General features: G+C 40.9%; 1 protein-coding gene across 1 annotated transcript in view; it reads right to left on the bottom strand.

Moving 5' to 3' along the window:
* pde8a (phosphodiesterase 8A) overlaps window positions 1-8,361 on the bottom strand; it is a 41,254-nt gene extending 32,893 nt beyond the window's left edge. The window contains exon 1 of the mRNA XM_070828540.1: window positions 7,998-8,361. Within this exon, the coding sequence (XP_070684641.1) occupies window positions 7,998-8,150 (153 nt within the window). The 5' untranslated portion in view covers window positions 8,151-8,361. The remainder of the gene's footprint in view (window positions 1-7,997) is intronic.
* Window positions 8,362-17,576: the final 9,215 nt, after the last annotated feature.

Below are 17,576 nucleotides of genomic sequence, written 5' to 3'. Positions count from 1 at the left end.
TGACAAAGGCTTCCAATTTTCATGACGGTCTTAGATGATGGACAGTAAGTAGAGAGTGGTGTGATGTGGATATGGATACAATAAAAAAAAGAACGATCAACAAACACAGCCTCTGACAAATCCAAATTTAAGGCTTCACATTTACCTTTTATGGATTCTTCAGCCCCAAAAGCAGAAGCTGTGGAAGCTGCTTATGTTATGAGAAACTACTGGGTGGAAATGCCTCTTATTTGAAATACATTATTTGTATTATGTGTAACAGAGAATATTTCATATTGCAACAAGCAGCTATTCTGTTACACTGCACACAGCTAAAACAGACGACCTGTGAGGAATGTAATCAGGCAGGTGCAACAGGTAAAATATAGGACACAGATGCTTTTGACAGGTGTGCAGGAATGTTTACACTACTGATTCACGGGTAGTATAAAGTAATAAATGTGTTCAACTGTCTTTCATTGTTTCTCATGTGCATGTCAGTTATTATTCTTATGGGACATGCACTCTCATTGTTTCCAATGAAACATTTCCTGCTCTCCTATGGTGGTCAAAATACCACCTAGATTATAAATTTGTCACACCACATGTCACACCACATGCAGTGACTGGATGCTCAAATCTGCTTGGTAACAAATGATTCTAAATGCATGTCAAAGACGGTTCTTTTCACATATGTAAACATTAAAATCAGAAGAATTGGTAGAAGAAGCTAAAATGGAATATTTTGTTTTTGTTGAATTTAACAAACCAGATTATATTGAATATACTCATCTTGATTTATGGATCTCAGTGGGGAAGATGTGGTTTCGATAAATCCAAGGCCCAAATGTTACAGGCCAATAAATTCATGTATACATTTAGACCTGACTTCCTACAGAAAATGTTTGACCATGGCTGAGCTGAGCAATGCTGACAGGCGCACTTCCTGTTCCTGCATCTTAACCTCAAAATTCATTTGCATGTCACGGCTAAATGCTTTGAAGTATTACACTGCTGCTACGGTTAAGTATACCAACAATATTTTCTTTTGCGTTTCATGGAGTCTGATCTTTACAAAAGCAAAAGTCAAATTTGCCAAAAGTCAAAAAAAAATGACCAGAGGGGTGAACTAAGCTGACTATGTATACTCGTTACTGTTCAGTTAAAGGCCAAAACGTGAGTTGAGCTTTGGACTGAATTGTTGTAATGCCCCCGAAATATGTCCTTGCAACCACACACCTCGCACTACAAAAAACAATGTGCACCATCTGTGCTCTGCCCCGTAAAAATTCTAGGGGATATATCAACTGAGGGTACAGTATATCTTCAGAGCAAAAGGCAGGACACGCACCAGAGGGTTTTGCGTCATAGCTACGTCCATTAAAACAAGGAAGGATATAAGTGCTGCTGGCTTAATGCAGTGTCCAGCAGGTGAATGAGTGTCTCGCGTGTTTACTATAGCCAATAAGCTGCAGGCCTGTTCACTTAAATCCAGTGAGGCTCTTGTCTGCTCAGCACTTCTTTAGTGAAGAAAGGCAGCAAAATGAAGTCAAAGCCTCGGGAGCATTTTGACTCTAAAATAGTTTCAAATCGACTGCCAAATTTTGCAGTGAAATACCCGTCAGCTTTATAGTTTAATACTAAATCTTTCAATTTTAGGTGCTTTGTATATTTTGCCCTAGGAAGAATCTATCAGCATACTGTACTGTACACAACATTTTTTTCAGTTTATTCTGGCTGCAAGGAAAGTGGTCTGACAGAGCGTGAAAATGGCCAAAGTTCTCAAGTAACCAGATGCTGTTAACATGGCTGTTAGCATTGTTACCACGGTGTGTTGTGCATGGTTACAGCAATCCACAATCACCAAATAAGGCTAAAAACATGCCTATGGACACCGACACTGTGACACTGCACAAGACAGATGACCCTCAGATTAGCTCCTCCTTTGGATTAAAAATGGTGGTGGGTTTTGTACATGGTGTACTTTTCAAAACCATTCTAAAGTGTGGGATTAAGATCTTGAGAGATGTTAGTAGGGAGGATATGCACATGACATCGCTGTAATATCTGAAGGCTGTATTCACATGAAAGATACACTGAAAATATGGCTAAACTGTAAATGAACAAATAGACTGCTAAGAGCTACAGAGAAGGGAAGCAAACTGATCACTGAAGTTCACAAAACACAATTGTAAACATAGTGCCAAAATGTGGACCACTCTTTGTGTCTATAAGGTAAATATGAAGCTACAGCCAGTAGCCGCTTAGCTTATCTTAGCTTAGCTTAGCATAACGACTGGAAACAGGAGGAAAGAGCTAGCCTGGCTCTGTCCACAGGTAACAAAAATCAGCCTGCAGGCATCCCTGAAGCTCGCCAATTAAATAAATCTTCAATCTGTACAAAAACCCAAGTGGAAAACCAGCAACTTCAAGACTCCAGGAAGTCGCTGCACCTGGCTAAGAAATAGTAACCCCCAGCAGAACCACAGCTTTTACATATTTCTGTTTTGTATTTATGTGTTTGTGGTGTTTTTTTTACTTTGTGTTTCTGTTTCACTTCTACACATCCAATCGCCCCAATTGGACAAATGAAGTGACTGATCGGTGTGTTACTTCTATAGCGATGGTAGCCATGTTTACAAGACACAGTCAACACAGTCTGACAGTCAACACAGTCAACAGACTAAAGAAAACTCAGGGGAGCTGCACACCTAGAAGGCTTAGGAGTATCACCTCATAGTCCACTTCAGCACTTCTCACACTGATCGTCTCCAGTCCTAAAAGTCTAAAGCCACCTTTGAAACACACATCGTTAGCATGACACCACGGTCCCTGGCCTGCAGATGATCACAGCTTAGAGAGTCACAGTTAAGGAGGAGCTTAAAAGGCCACTAGTGGACCAGGGCCCACTCACATCGACATTCCTGTGAGCTTCTGAATGAGAACAGAGAGCGCTGCTACAAAGTAAACACTTCTAGTGCCTTGTTTTGGAAGAATACCATTTACATAATCTCATGAAACTATCACATGCTGACCTTATGATACTAAATTCTTAACCTGGAGGGGGGGCAGAACAAGCTTTGAATGTGGCCTTATTTGTTAAGACTATTTCAAAAACAATGGGAGGTTCTGTTTCATAAGTACATGCACCCAATTGACACCTCATAAGTGAGCAAGCTCTCGGAGATGAAGAGACCCACTGTATCTACACTCAAGGTGACAAAGGGATTTATTATATTATCCTAATTTGATTTCTACGCAGGATCAGCGTTCACGCTATCATCAGTGAGAGACATTGGTGTCATTATATCAAGTATAAGGGCTAATGTTCAAAAATAGACTGGTTCTAGGAAATAAAATGTATAAACACTGGCGTAACACGATTTATCTTGAACAAATCCCCTGCAGGATACAAACATCTTTAAATATCTAGAGCTGCCAATACATCAGTCAATCAGTGGACTGTGGGTGCTCCACTGGCCCCATGTCGCTTCCTCTCAACTCCTTTTGCCCATGTGCCAGTGGAGATAAATGACATGGCAAAAAAATTACCCCCTACCGCCCCTGGAGACTCTCCAGACAGGAAGGGAAACACAGAGTTACACTGCAGCTGATGTTTTATTGTTGAAATGAAACGTAATGAACGGCTAAAGGCTGCGCTCGTGTCATTTGTGAAGTGTCTTTTGATGTCAGTGAATTTAAAAGTAGGGAAAATCCTGCAATTACTGTAGAGAATGAAACATGTTTTTTGGACTTAAAGGAGTAATTTAACTTTTTCAGAAATCACTTTTTTTTTTTGGTTTAATTAGAAGATCAATATCAATTCAATCAGCTAGTGTCCCTTTATCTTAGCTTAGCTTATCTTAGCTTAGCACAAAGACTGGAAGCAGGGGGGAAACGGCTAGCCTGGCTGCAGGATCCCTGCTAGCTGTTTCCGGTGTTTATGCTAAGCTAAGCTAAGCTAAGCTGCTGGCTCCAGTTTCATACATGAGAGTAGCATCAATCTTCTTATCTAACACTCAGCAGGAAAGATAAGCATATAACCAAAATGTTAAACTATTCCTTTAATAGACATGTGCCGTTTGGTAGGATGTTTTTATCCGCAGTGCCTCATAGCACCAAAACTTTGCTAACTGCTAACTATGGCAGGGTGCCAGGGGTTAGTGCCATGCTCTGAGCTATAAAAGACCATTGTGCATACACATGACATCCTTGATAGACAGATAGATAAGCACAGTCCATCACTTGATCCAATCAGCAGCTGTAAGGACAAAGACAACAGCAGGGCCATTGAAGTCAACTGAACGTTCACATTTCTACGGGTGCACAGAGGGACACTGCTCCTACTGTGTATTAAATCTCATGTGTGATTATGACGTTAAAAAGATAAATGCATTAACTCTGGGCATTCAGGGAGTGATATCTAAGAACAAAAGTTTTTATAGAGCAAGAGCAACAGCCAGGGGAAGAGCAGAGAAAGTTTGATAGCCAAATGAAAGAAAGTGAAAAAGAGAGAAAGAAAAAGAGCCAATATCAGTCTCTTTCCTCTCAGCCAGCAGAAAAAGCACAGTGGATTAATTCATCACCATGCTGAGCCTTTGCCCTCCTCTGGAATAAATTACCCAATGACTCTCAACTTAGACTAAACACACACACACACACACACACACACACACAACTGACCAGAGAGCACACACAAAAACAGTGGGAGAGAAAAACTGACAAATGGAGAGAGGCTGCCCAGTTCGGCGGTGCATCATATCTAACTGCACACTCTTTAAAAGTTTGATGTATCACATGAGGTGTTTGGTTCAGAAACTTTTTTTTTAAAGTTCTGTGCTGCGAGTTAGCGACAGTTAAGTGTTTCCCAACTGAGGCTTTAGTTTAGAAAAGCAGCCTTGTGTGCCTTGTCACTTCTGGGGATGGGAGGGTGTTTTTTAATGGGGGAAGTCTGAGGCATGGCTGAGTGATTCCACCACTTACGTTAAAGCATGCAGAGGCTAGAATCAGGCAGCAAGCAAGATGGTTTTACTCTCTGGATACGTATAACTTTAGGACCTGTTATGGCCATTTTCCATTTATAGTAAGAGGTAACTGGTAAAACTGATTCTACATTTGCTGACCGGGGGGGGGGGGGGAGAGACAGCTACTTGATTTCCTTGAGTGGGGGCAACCAGACTAGTAAAGTCAAGGCCAGATAAATGGTGTTGTGTTTGGCTGAGGTCTTTCTCTGTCTACACACACACACACAAAATGCCCACTATCACAGGACCTTGTACTTGAGCCTTATCATCGCCCAGATGGTAACGTACCCTTGACAAAGACTCACATCACACTCCCAAACTTCTATTGAATCTTTCTCACACTGTAGACGCCTGCACATGTTCTCTACCCCTCTCTCTCTCTCTCTCTCCCTAAAAGCAAAGATACAGCACAGCTTTAATGTTTGTTTAATTCAGTTTTGTAATATGCTAAACTTGGGCACTTTACTGTACCTACTGCAAACTGTGTGTGGATGTGGATGATTATTATCAGCCGAAAGGGGATGAATGTGTCTTCTCCCTTCAGAGTCACAATGACAGGAGCCAGGGGACCAACATGCACACAGAAACTAAAAGCAAAGCATATAAGAAATCATTCCTAATGATGTGGATCTAATATACTTTCTATTAAGGGGGCAACTATCATTATTGATTAATCTGCCAATAATTTCCCTGTGTTTTGGTGAAAGAATACAAAAAAAAAATTAAAAAAATCAGAATTCAATCACAAGTTTTCACTCAAATGTTCCTACATCCCAAATGTGACCTCTTCAAATTGGGTTTGAGACTGTTTCGGACAATTAAAGCAAAGATATTCAGTTTACATAAGATATCACACAAGACAAGCAGCAGCTCCAGCTAGAACCAGACATTACATGGCATCACTGCTTGAAAAATGAATCGGTTAACAAAAAGTTTTTGTCAGTGAACTGAAGTTCCAGGTCTATTTTCTACTGACACCTACTGGGATCTGCTGCCACTCTACCATTTCAAATAAAATACTGACAGCTCTGAAAGCCTCTATTCTAAAGTTATTCTCAATGAAATGCAAGAAATGAGTGCTTTTCGCAATGACAATGTGTTGCAAAATGCCTTATTAAATCTAGGTGGTGCATGCACACAATTCCAGACCAATCAATGGCTGTTATTGATCCTTTATAGGGAGCAGAAATCAAAAGAGCTACAACAAGCAGCAGCGGCATGTATCACCGAGCCTTGAATGCATCATGGCAAGCTAATGTACACATTATTATTGACCAGAGCAACTTTTCTTTTCTATACATGATGCCAAAATGAAACCCTGCCGCTCGCAGAGGACGTTAAAAATGACACCTTACAGAATGGGGACTAACCATTTCCAGCCGAAGGAGATTTGTATACCATTAGTCTAACTCAATCAGTATTAGTCTAATTCAATCAAAGGCACAGTGGGCGTCTTGACATGGGGGCATCTGTCACACTGACTTCTCACTGCATCCTGCAGTGACATTTGGCCACAAAATTCAGCTTGACAGAGGCCCTCAAATAGCCTGCGGTCTGTCTGACAAACACACACACACACACACACACACACACTCATGACAACAACCAACACACAGACGCACTCAAGCGCTACTAGATTCACAAGATCACACTTTGGATACGGACGTTTTGTGTTTGCACACACCTGCATATGCACATGCAAACATTACTGTGCAAGCGTGTTTGATTTTATTATCAATGTGCTGCTGCTTGAGGCTTCTGCACCATTATTCTTCATTTAGAGATAGAATAACACATAATAACTGTCCTCAAGTCAGCGTTGCTTGATTGCTGAGTTTATCAATGGGATGAGGCCTTTTCCCGGCACTTAATTTCCAATTCTTAGTTTACTGTAAAAAATTACATCTGTCTCACCTCTAAAACACACATCTGCCAACAGGTTGTTCATATGCACGTATGTAACCTACATAAATGCCAAATATTAACATGAATCATCATAGTCTTGATTAGAAACACCTATTTAGTCCCGGCATACAAGCAGGCGCAGCACATTTTGTTATCCTCCGTTAGTGTAATTATTTGTGGTCCAATACACAAATGGGACTGTTATTTTTTGCGATGATGTAACACACCGATGGCAAACTTTTTGCTATTATGTCACTCAGTCCCTTTCAATACCTACTCCTACTTTCCATTCAGACATACCGGTCCGCTTTGCAAACACTTACAGCCAAATGTTTCTATAAATTACTTATTATGTCTCCTTTAATGCATGAAACGCAAAGTTCAGGCCTCCATAAGATCCCACAGGAGAGGACATCCTACTGCAAAGCACAGCTGGTAGAAAGGTGAAGCAGAGGCCAAAGCGGTGTCAAGTGAGAGGAACCGTGTTTGGCAACAGCGCTTCATCGCTCAGATTGCGGCTCTATAAAGTGCGTTACCCCAGCAGTAAGATCATACAAGTAAGGTGCATGTAAAGCAGCCGAACGCTGCTTCAAATGTTTGCTTTAACACCGGATCTTACATAAAAACTACAAAGAGAACAACACCTCAGGTCGGTGCGTGACCCCGTGACCTTTCACTGAGTGTGTGTCACGGCTCAGTTCCTCTACATTACAAAAAGCAGCAAAGTTGTGCAGCAAAGCATTGAAAATGTTTCGTGTGAAGGAAGTTTAAGTGAAAGTTATGCACTGCCTACAAAAAATAACGTACCTGTAGTGCTGAATAGTTCAATGTGTGCTGGCTTTATTGTTTCCCCCCTTTTTTCAGTGTCTTACTGTATATTTCGCCTACACTGTTGCCATTTTTGGAAAGATGCTTGTATGGTGACATCATTATTACAGGACACATATAGTTCTTTTCTATTGTGGAAAAGAGGCCTATTGCAGGACAAGTTTATGTAACACACACACTCACGCACGCACACATTTCTCACCCTCATGCACAGTCTTGTTCCTGTGTATCTGTAAATGTAATGAATGTAGGTTCCCTCACCTTGCAGCTCGGGGGTTTTAGGGGTAGTCCCGAGGCAGGATTTCCTTGATGCTGAGTGGTATTAGTCTGCTGGGGTGAGTGGGAATCCTCGGACTCTTTTCCACTGTGGTAGACCACCCTATCAGAGATATGAATACTTGAAGCACAGCCCATGCTTCAACCCACTTCAGCCTTTTTCTTTTTGCGCAAGTGCTTTACTTTGAGGCTACCCGAGTGTCATTCGCCCTCTGTTGTTGTGTGTCTTTGTCAGGTCCACTCTTCCTCCTAAGGTTTCATGTTTTTAAATACATATATATATATATGTATGTATCATCTAGGCCACAGCAAAAGCCGGTTCTCCAATTGCTCTGACACAAGGCATGAATAATATATCTTTCTTTCCCCCACCCCCCGACCAGGAAGCTGATTTCCTCCCCCTCTTTTTTTTTTTTTTTTTTCACATGAAGTTAATTGGAGATGTTTAATCAAAGCAGCTGTCTTATCCACGAAAACTTGGATTCCGTTATTCTTCAGCTGGGCTGCTCAGATCCCCATAGACGATTTTTATCTCTCACTCCGGCTCCTTTTCAAGCCTTCTTCTTCGTACCACATCACCATTTTCCCCTCAACTTCAGTGTTATCAAGTAGGCCCAAAAACACACCGTGCGGTCCCCCGCCAGCTTCATGCAATAGTTTTATCCATTTTTTGTGTCCAGGGTTTCATGTGTAGTCGTCCTCCCCCACCCCAGAGCCATCAAAAATGATGCTTTTTTTTTTTTTTTTTAAACCCCCCCTCCTCTTATCTCCCTCTCTGAAACAATCTGGTTGCCCACTTCAGATCAAGACACGGGCCACAAACCGGTTCTCACGACACTTTGCTCCAGTCCTGAGCGGTTCATCATCAACAGGCTGAAATATTCACACTGCAGGGTGTTATTCTGGCCAGTCGCTCCGATGTCAGACACCCTCCGTAACACATAATGCCATTACACTCCATTTATCAGCCCAGATTCACCAATTTGGGAAGAGGAGAGATCTTGGTGGATGGCTTGCAATCTCCATTCAGGCATCCGCTGCCCGGTTGAGGATGATCCGCCTGATTTCAGAGGTCCAAACCCGGGTGCAATTGGCTACAGTGTTACCAGGCTCCGCGGTTTTCTCTCATTCTGTAGGAAAAAAAAAGGATGTAGAGGCTGTCAGATTGTAAAAAAAAATGTGGAGGTAGGCTACCACCACCTCTGGAGAGTGCAATCGCTTGAGAGAGACACACAGAGGGGGGGAAAAAAAAAATCCAAAAAAAAAAAAAAAAAAAAAACACAAGACCGCTCCGTGTCCACAAGTTTCGGATCTGAAATCGGGGACGGCCGGATCATCTACGGCTGACGCGGGCGGAGGTAAGGCAGAGAGGAGCTACATAATGCTGATTTTCTGTTTGTCTTTTCTCTGCCTTTTCTGGCGTTTGCCCTTCCAATTCTTCAGCACTGCTTGACAGCGGCACATCCAATAAAAGCACCCGCAAGGATTGACCTACAGCCTTTACTGACGTTAATGCAAATGAGCTGCGCGCAGCTAATCGGCGTCGCGCTCGGCGCCGCTGGGTGGTCCTCCGCTTTCCGTGGGAACTTTGAAAGCAGGAAAAGAGCCCTCACAGGCACTCCGAGGAGCTGGCTGCAGGTCGGCTGTCTGAACGGCTCCCGCACGCCACGCACACCGGCCGAGAGCTGCTTTTTGGTGACTCGTTTTCACGGTTTTGGTCTCCTGCTGAATTTGTGGTATATAAAATGGCGGTTACGTGTTGAGGGAGCGTCAGCGAGGCGCCGGTGGTCGGATCTCATTTCTGCGGAGCTGCGTTTGAGGCCCGAGGAATTGGTTTTTTAATGGCACGGTGTTAAAACAGAAATGTGTGGACATGCAGGGGAGACATGCAAATGAGCTAAAAGACTTTGTAATGAGACGTGATATGAAGAAGTGTTAGTGATTGTGAAATGTTAGTTCATCAGTGGCTGAATTATTGGGATTAATTGTTGTCAGTGCTGCAACCGATGATGATTTTCATCATCCACAGCTATTTTTCTGTCATTTTGACTATAAAATCTCAGGAAATAGTGCTAAATGCCAATGTGTTGCCCCCAAATTGCTTGTTTTGCCCAGCTAACTGTCCAGAAAGCTAAAAGACAAGCAGTAAATCCTCATATTTTAGAAGCTGATTGTAGCAACTTTGGTATTTTTGATTGAAAAATGACTGCAACAAATATTTTCTGATTAACTTCTTGTCTCATCTCTATCTTTTGCCGCTTCACAGCATTTCTATTTTAACTTGACCTTTATGATAATGTTGGTTTCTTTTTTTCACAGCTTCTCAGTAGGGTCATCAACTGTCCCTTTACTTATCACCATTTCTCAAACTGCCCGAATGATTCAAGGAGATTAATCCAGAATATAAACCACTACAATTGGCCTATTATACAGTATAATCCCCCCACAGATAATAGGCTACATTATTAACTCATAGTGCTCATGCTTTATTTAGATTGTGTGAGAGAGGTATTGTCTCGTGTCTAAAGTAATTATGAGGCAGTAGTTTATGTCTTCTCTGTATTGCATTACTGTATATTGTCAAGTGTTCTTTCCCCCTGGAAATAAAAAAAAAAACACTGTATATGGGTTTAATACAGTATAATCCAGCACAACGAAACACAACAACGTCAATCTTCAAGCCGACTGTTTCTTGTGTCATGAGCTTTGACTTCTCAGTGTGTTATAGCTCACAGATGACACAGACAGAAAGATATGTTTACAAGCCACCCGAGTGGCACGTCAGACGCCTCTGATCAGCTCACAGCAGGTCTGACTCTGCTTTGCTTTAGCAGGAGAGGGCAGATGTATATAGAATTGCTACAGCGTCACTGTATGGAGTTCTGATTGTACAGTATGTATCAGTGAGGGCATCTGGCTGTGTAACCCATATTTTGCACTTTTAAACCTCCAGAGGTTGTTGCAATAGATTTCCACCATATGATCAAGGAAAAACACAATAAACTTATTACTTATTTAACCTTATTTACATCATGTTCACTGATGTCATGATCTCCAGTGTAAACACCATGTTATATCTTATAATCACACATATATATATATATATATATATATATATATATATATATATATATATATATATATATATATATATTCAAAATTCAGCAACAATCAGTTGATTAAAATACATTAAAAATGTATTTTACTGTTAAATTCATCATCTAGGTCGTTTTCTAGTTTTTAATTTTGAAAGGCCAGTTCCTATTTCCCTCATCCTAGCACATATATAAACCTGTATTTGCCATAATTTCCTTCACCTTGAGAAATAGTTAGCATTGTATTTATTTGTGTCCCCTATCAGTTTGGTTTTGACTAAGAGTCCTCAGCATATCTGTGACACTTGTGCCGATTAAATAATATTAAAACATTTTTGATCCACTAAGAGCCCCTAAATCTGGTAATTGTGCCAAGAATAAGTAGTGAGTATGAGGTACTAAGTAATGAGGAGAACATTTTGTAGTTGAGAAATAAACTTGTCATTGCCCTCTAGTGGAGAAACTATGTAATATCAATATAGTTTCTAAAATACCACAAACACAACATTTCTTGTTACTTCTCGGTCAGCATATACCCCAGTACCAGTATATCTGTTGCAAGCTGACATCAGCCCATAATGTGGACATGGCTGACGGCTTCACATAGCATTGTCACATGACATGTGCCATTCGATGCCCATAGCAGACACTGGGTGTGCCAGTCAGTAGCCAAGATACTCCAGATAGGGTAGCACATGTTTTTATGGGGCCTTGTCACACGTCGACACTGAGAAGTAGGGCAGGGGTGTATTCTGATGCTTTGACATGCAATATGCTGCTGATGTGTGAGCTTAGATAGAAAATAAAAGGTGTGGATGTTTAAAGGGGTACTCCAACATTTCAGTATTACACTTCCATAAAGTTGGCAGACTTACAAGACGCAGATAACAAAACTGAAGGAACAGATATCTTGACTAAAGTCCCCATAAACTCCTAAAATACTGAGTCCTACATTTCCCATAAAGCAGCCTATAGAATCTTTTCATCAAACGGCGTCTTTCTTTTCCTCAAGTTTATAATACAGACTTTCTGTTGTGAATTTAAAACCTTCCAGGGAAAGTTAAGAAAAGCCTGATAACATGATCAGAGTACACCGCGTGACAACTCAACTGACCTCTCCGTGTAAAATTGTTGGATTTCCCCTTTATTGTGTGTGAAATGGCGCCTGTGTGCGTTGCCTTCGAGACGAACGAGCTTCAACAGGCTAAAAGCTGCACAGAGCCTCAGACTTGGCTGTTAATTCTCAGTTGGACGTGCAACATATGAAACCCTGGCACATTATGGACCATTGCTGATTCAATGTTAATATCGATAATCATTTACTTCTGGAGCTTTAAGCAACAAATCACACGTGGATGTGGTTAGTTTGCATTAGCCAGGGCATGAAAGTTTAAAACCACTGTAAATCACAGCCCTTATATGGTTTATTGCTTTTATAAAACAGAAATGCAGCGGTTTAATACGGAGAATGTACGAGCTAAATAAGTCTATGTTAGAGATATGACAGATGACAGCACATAAATGAATCCACTGACAGATCATGCTCAGTTCTATAAAAGCTTTCAGTAACGCTGGCTGCATAATTCATGAGGGGATGACATGTTTACTGTCGCCTTATTTGCACTTTTGTCATTTATGTGTGTTTGGCTGTCAGTTATCATCATTGTACTTTGTGCTGCTACGTTCTTTCGCTGGGCCACAGCAGGACAGTGAATCCGTCATGTGTTTATGTTTGGTTTTATGTCAGACAGCATGTTTTGTCTTCACTGTGCGCACGAGTTTTCTCGTGTCAGCCCTGTATTTTCTTGACTGCACTGCAAACCTACTCCTGGAGGCCCACTGCTCTTGCTTGTTTTAGCCGTCTGACTGCTCCAAACCATCTGATCAGTGTGACATTAAGCTCTGCCAAAACCAGATTATGATCCTTTCATTTGAATCAGGTGTGTTGGAGCAGGGAAACATCTAAAACATGCAGGACAGTGGGCCTCCAGCACCAGGACTGGGAAACACTGGCTTAACTAATGAAATTCCTTTTGCACTTTTGTAATTGGCCTTAAAGTGAATACACCAAATTTGAGTGTTTTAATTTAAAATAGACAAACTTGCATATTCAACCAAATACAGATCACATGACTGTTGTGTGAAAATTAGCCTGATATTGACTGAAGCTTGTACAGTATATTTGAAATGTCTTCCAATAGAAAAACGGATTTTCTGATAATATATAACATTTATATGTTGGTCTCCAATAAGACAGAATTGGTGGACAGTTAAAGTCAGCTAGAATTTGATTTTGTAGGTGAAAGCAGTCTCCACCTCTCCATTAGTTTCCCCTGTGAATTGCAATGAAATTAATATAATTATTGAGATTTCTAACAGTACAAGGTTTCATCACCACTTTTGCAGGCAGTCAAAAGAATTTCCCAAGTTGTCTTTTGCTGTGCAGAACGTTCCTGGGTTATTTGCAGGGGCACTGAAACATATCTTGAGACAATAGAGGTGAATGGATTTATAGTTGTGGTTGAAAAAATATGATAAGAGTGTGATGTCGTGTGTGAAGCATTTGGTCAGAGTGGGGAAAGCTTAAGTGCCCCATTACAATTCAACCTTAGTTAATCCTTCTGTACTAGTTCACGTTCCTCTCTTGATACCCATACCTCGCTGTGGCTGTAACAGCAAGTCAATAAGCACTGGAAGGAAAATCTTGAAGGCTGCTGTACAAGAAACGAATAGTGATGGTGCATCAAATAGTTGGCGTGCTGCGCTGTGATAGTGTTTCTTCAGACATTCAAGGTCTTCTGTGAAGGTGCTCGTTTTAGTGACAGAACACCAGGTGGGCTGTCAGTAGATCCTGTCAGTAGATCCTGACAGCCCACCGTAAGAAAACTACCGCACAGTCATTTCTGAAGTAACCACTGTTATGGCAAAAGATTCACCATTACATGAGCAGAAGGTCATGGAAAACTAATTCAACATATAAAACAAAATTTTTTGTACATGTGTGTTTGCAGGTTAAACGTTAGATTAAAAAAAAAAAATCCTGGTCCAGATGTCACAGGAACGGGCGTCGAGTGAAGATAATACTGAATAAATACCACATATTTTATATACTGATATATCAACAGCAAGGTGCCATTCCTGCTGCAGGGTTTGCTGATCAGATCTACTCTTAGCAGCACCAAATTCTCACCATATTTTATCAATTATATTAGTGATATTGTGACAGTAAAAAATGTTCCACTTTGGCCATATTGTGTCCTGCATAACTTCTTGCAAGTGCCTTTCCAAGTAGTTGGCATTGAGGTCAGCTAAAGTGTATTTTCTCATACAGCCACAAGGTGGCGTCAAATGACCAAAAATTTCAAATTCTAGACATGCTCTCATAGTGGCATTAAAAAAATTTATGTTTTCCTAACAATATATTAAGTTAGACTTCTTCCACACCAGCTATTATAGAACTTTTTTTTTAGTACAATTAGGATTTAGTACAATCATTTGAATAATATATGTCTGGTGGCCATTTTATTAACAAAATATTGTTCTCAGCTGCTGAGAAATAGTATAAAAATAGAAAGTTTTTTCTGAAGGCAGCAAATTATTAAATTCTGTCCAATTTAATCCAAATGTAAATATTTAGTTTTTTAGTGCTCCACATTTTTGCCCAGTGAGAAGGTGCATATTGACACACATTCATTGAATTGCTACAGAACAGCCTGGATGTCACAGCAGACAATAGAGTAAACTGTAAACTGGGCAGTGAAGCCATTGGCAGCTACTCCACTTAATGTCACCGGTGCCTGCTGAACAGTGGAGAGTTTTAAACAGTTTGGTGGCTGTGTCTCACAGGACATCCAGACACAACACAGAAAAACTAAACAGTTTTTCTTACCACTCTGCGCCCACGCTGCTGCATTATGTATTGTCTGCACAGGTTGTGCTTGTAGTATATTTGGGTAACACACAGTTCTTGGCTGTAATCCACTGCAACACTGTCATTCAGGTTACATTCGACAAGTTAAGGAACACCATGTTCAAAGCATTAGATTAAAGCCTCCCTGATGAACTCGGGACCTTTTCTACTACGGGCCATTGGCAACGTTTCTGACTGAATGTTTTGTTTTATAGTTCAGAAGCATGAATAGTTTTTTATGAACTCCAGTATTTCAAATCCAACTTCCTTGGGATGACAAAGGAAGAGGAATTCTAACAATACAAATAAACCATTTTCAAAAGGGAATAAATATTTGACCTGAGCAATGAACAAAGCTTCCCATTCAATCAGCTGTATTAAATAAGATGCTTATATAATTACAGTGAGCTGGCTACTGTATAGTGGTGATAGTGCTTCAATGCACTGTTCTCACTGCTTGAGAGAAGTCTTGGAGGACCCATGTGTGTTACAAACTGTGGGCATGGGGTGTGAAAGACGTGGTCATTTAGCAGGCAGAGCGGGCAAAACAAAAAGCTCTGATTGCATTATGGGAAATAGAGGATCCAGTGTTTCTGGAGCTTGGCCAATCCTAGAGACTAAAAGTCAGGATATATATCTACTGCTGCTTTAATTCTGACTGTTTTAATTCAGACCCAACTTTATGGAAGTGCAATACAAAATCACCAGAGTGGCCCTTTAATTTGTAGGTACAGTATAGGTAGATTTATTATGTGGGCATTCAAATACAGTAGTCTACAATCACAGGCTGTTATATTAGTGTGTTCTTGTATGTGGCTACTGTCACTTTATTTCATGCAGGAACATTTTTAAGTGATTATGGCATAAACTGACATTGGCAGAGTAAATACAGAAGCAGCAGTCAAGTGAAAAAGTGCAATATAAATATCCATCCACCCTCTGGTTGATTTGTTGAGTTTACAGCACAAGTCAAAGAGTACCTACGGTTTGAACACTGGACTTGCTGAGCTCAAAGTAAGACAGATAAAGTGGTTCAAGCCACTGAAGAAACAAACGTAACCAACCCGCATAGTGGATTTGAATGGAAATCTGGTTTGATCTTCCCCCATAATGGCCACCTGTAACCGTCATAACCTCTTTAAAGGGCAAATGCACACTTTCTGCGCCATTGTAAAGCGGGTAAAACGTGTGATTTTACTGTCCCACCATCATTCATCACTTCAGTCACAGCTGTTCTCAGGACACCAAAATAACTTTATTTTCATCTGATAAACCTGCAACAGAAGACACTTTACCCACCCAAGTGCACTTTCTGCTTCAAGTACAATTTTACAATATAATGTTTCATGTTGTTGTTTGTTTTAATACACTTCAAAGTTACTGTATATGCTGGTGTGAATAGTATTTAATACCTTTTTTTTTTACTTTGCCTGCGCAGTAGTAGATGTTTATAATGTGTAAAGTATTTTTTGAAGTTCTCATCTCATCTAGCAATCTGCTCTTGTCCTTGTAGGTATTTATCACATCCTACAGTACCACCGCATATATTGTTTGCTCCAGTATGGATGAAAAATCAGCACTTCTGCACATTCTGTGAGATACACTATATCCCCCCCCCCACCCCTGTAAAAGTTCACCTTCCTCTCTGGCTGACTGTTCTGGACCTGATTCAGACGGTAAAGTCATTACATTAATCAAGAGAATCGGAGACGAAGACGGCTGTTTTCCTGCAAACGCTGAACCCTGATCATTACCAGATCCCAGTCAATTCTCCTGTTGTTGAGGCAGCTGCACTATTGCGCAATTAGGCAGCTGTACAAACAAGCAATCCATCTGCAGAGGACTACATAGAAGCAGGGGAAAAAAAAAAAGAGGTACAGGATGAACAGTTGTGAAGGGAGGCAACGTGGCTTCAAGTGAACCTATCCTGACACACGGTCACCTTCAATCCGGAGCGTGATTCTGATTTATCAGTGCAGGAGGCAGCCACAGGCCGCGTCACAGGCCACAGCTGTTAGCCTGATAGCGCTCAGCCTGTAGTGCCTGATCCAAGCCACATTGTGACAAAGGTGAAACAGTTAAATAGGCCGCATGCTCGTGCTGAATGTCGAGAGAGCCGCACGTAGTCAGGATGTGCCTACTGGTGGCGAACTGTTTTTATTTTAGTCAGTAGTAATTTTAGCAATTTAGAAGTAATTTGCTGTCACAGCGGGGTCTCGAGAAGGTTAATTAGTTGTGAATTCAGACTTTTGCCACTTAAAATGTTCTCCTAATAGCACAACTGGATCACCCTTTAAGTAGTTTGTCTCAAATCAGATCTGTTAGCCTGAAGGTCTTTAAATTGTCCTCCTTTGGCCGCACTTCAGACAGTATTTGGGTTTAGTTTAAAGTGATGTTCTTATCTGGCGTGAGGAACACTGAGTGCAACAGCAGATGTATGAGAGGAAATACAAAGATTGGGAGCGCGGTGCTGAGAAAAGAGATCAAATAACAAATTGACCGTGAAGACAGAAGCAAGTTCAAGCAAGAGATTAAAGAACACATTTGGGTTTTAAGCTC

The sequence above is a fragment of the Pempheris klunzingeri genome, chromosome 1, assembly GCF_042242105.1.
Source record: "Pempheris klunzingeri isolate RE-2024b chromosome 1, fPemKlu1.hap1, whole genome shotgun sequence".
Classification (NCBI taxonomy): Eukaryota; Metazoa; Chordata; class Actinopteri; order Acropomatiformes; family Pempheridae; genus Pempheris; species Pempheris klunzingeri.
The sequence above is the reverse complement of the archived record's forward strand: the minus strand, read 5'-3'. Positions and strand labels throughout refer to the sequence as shown.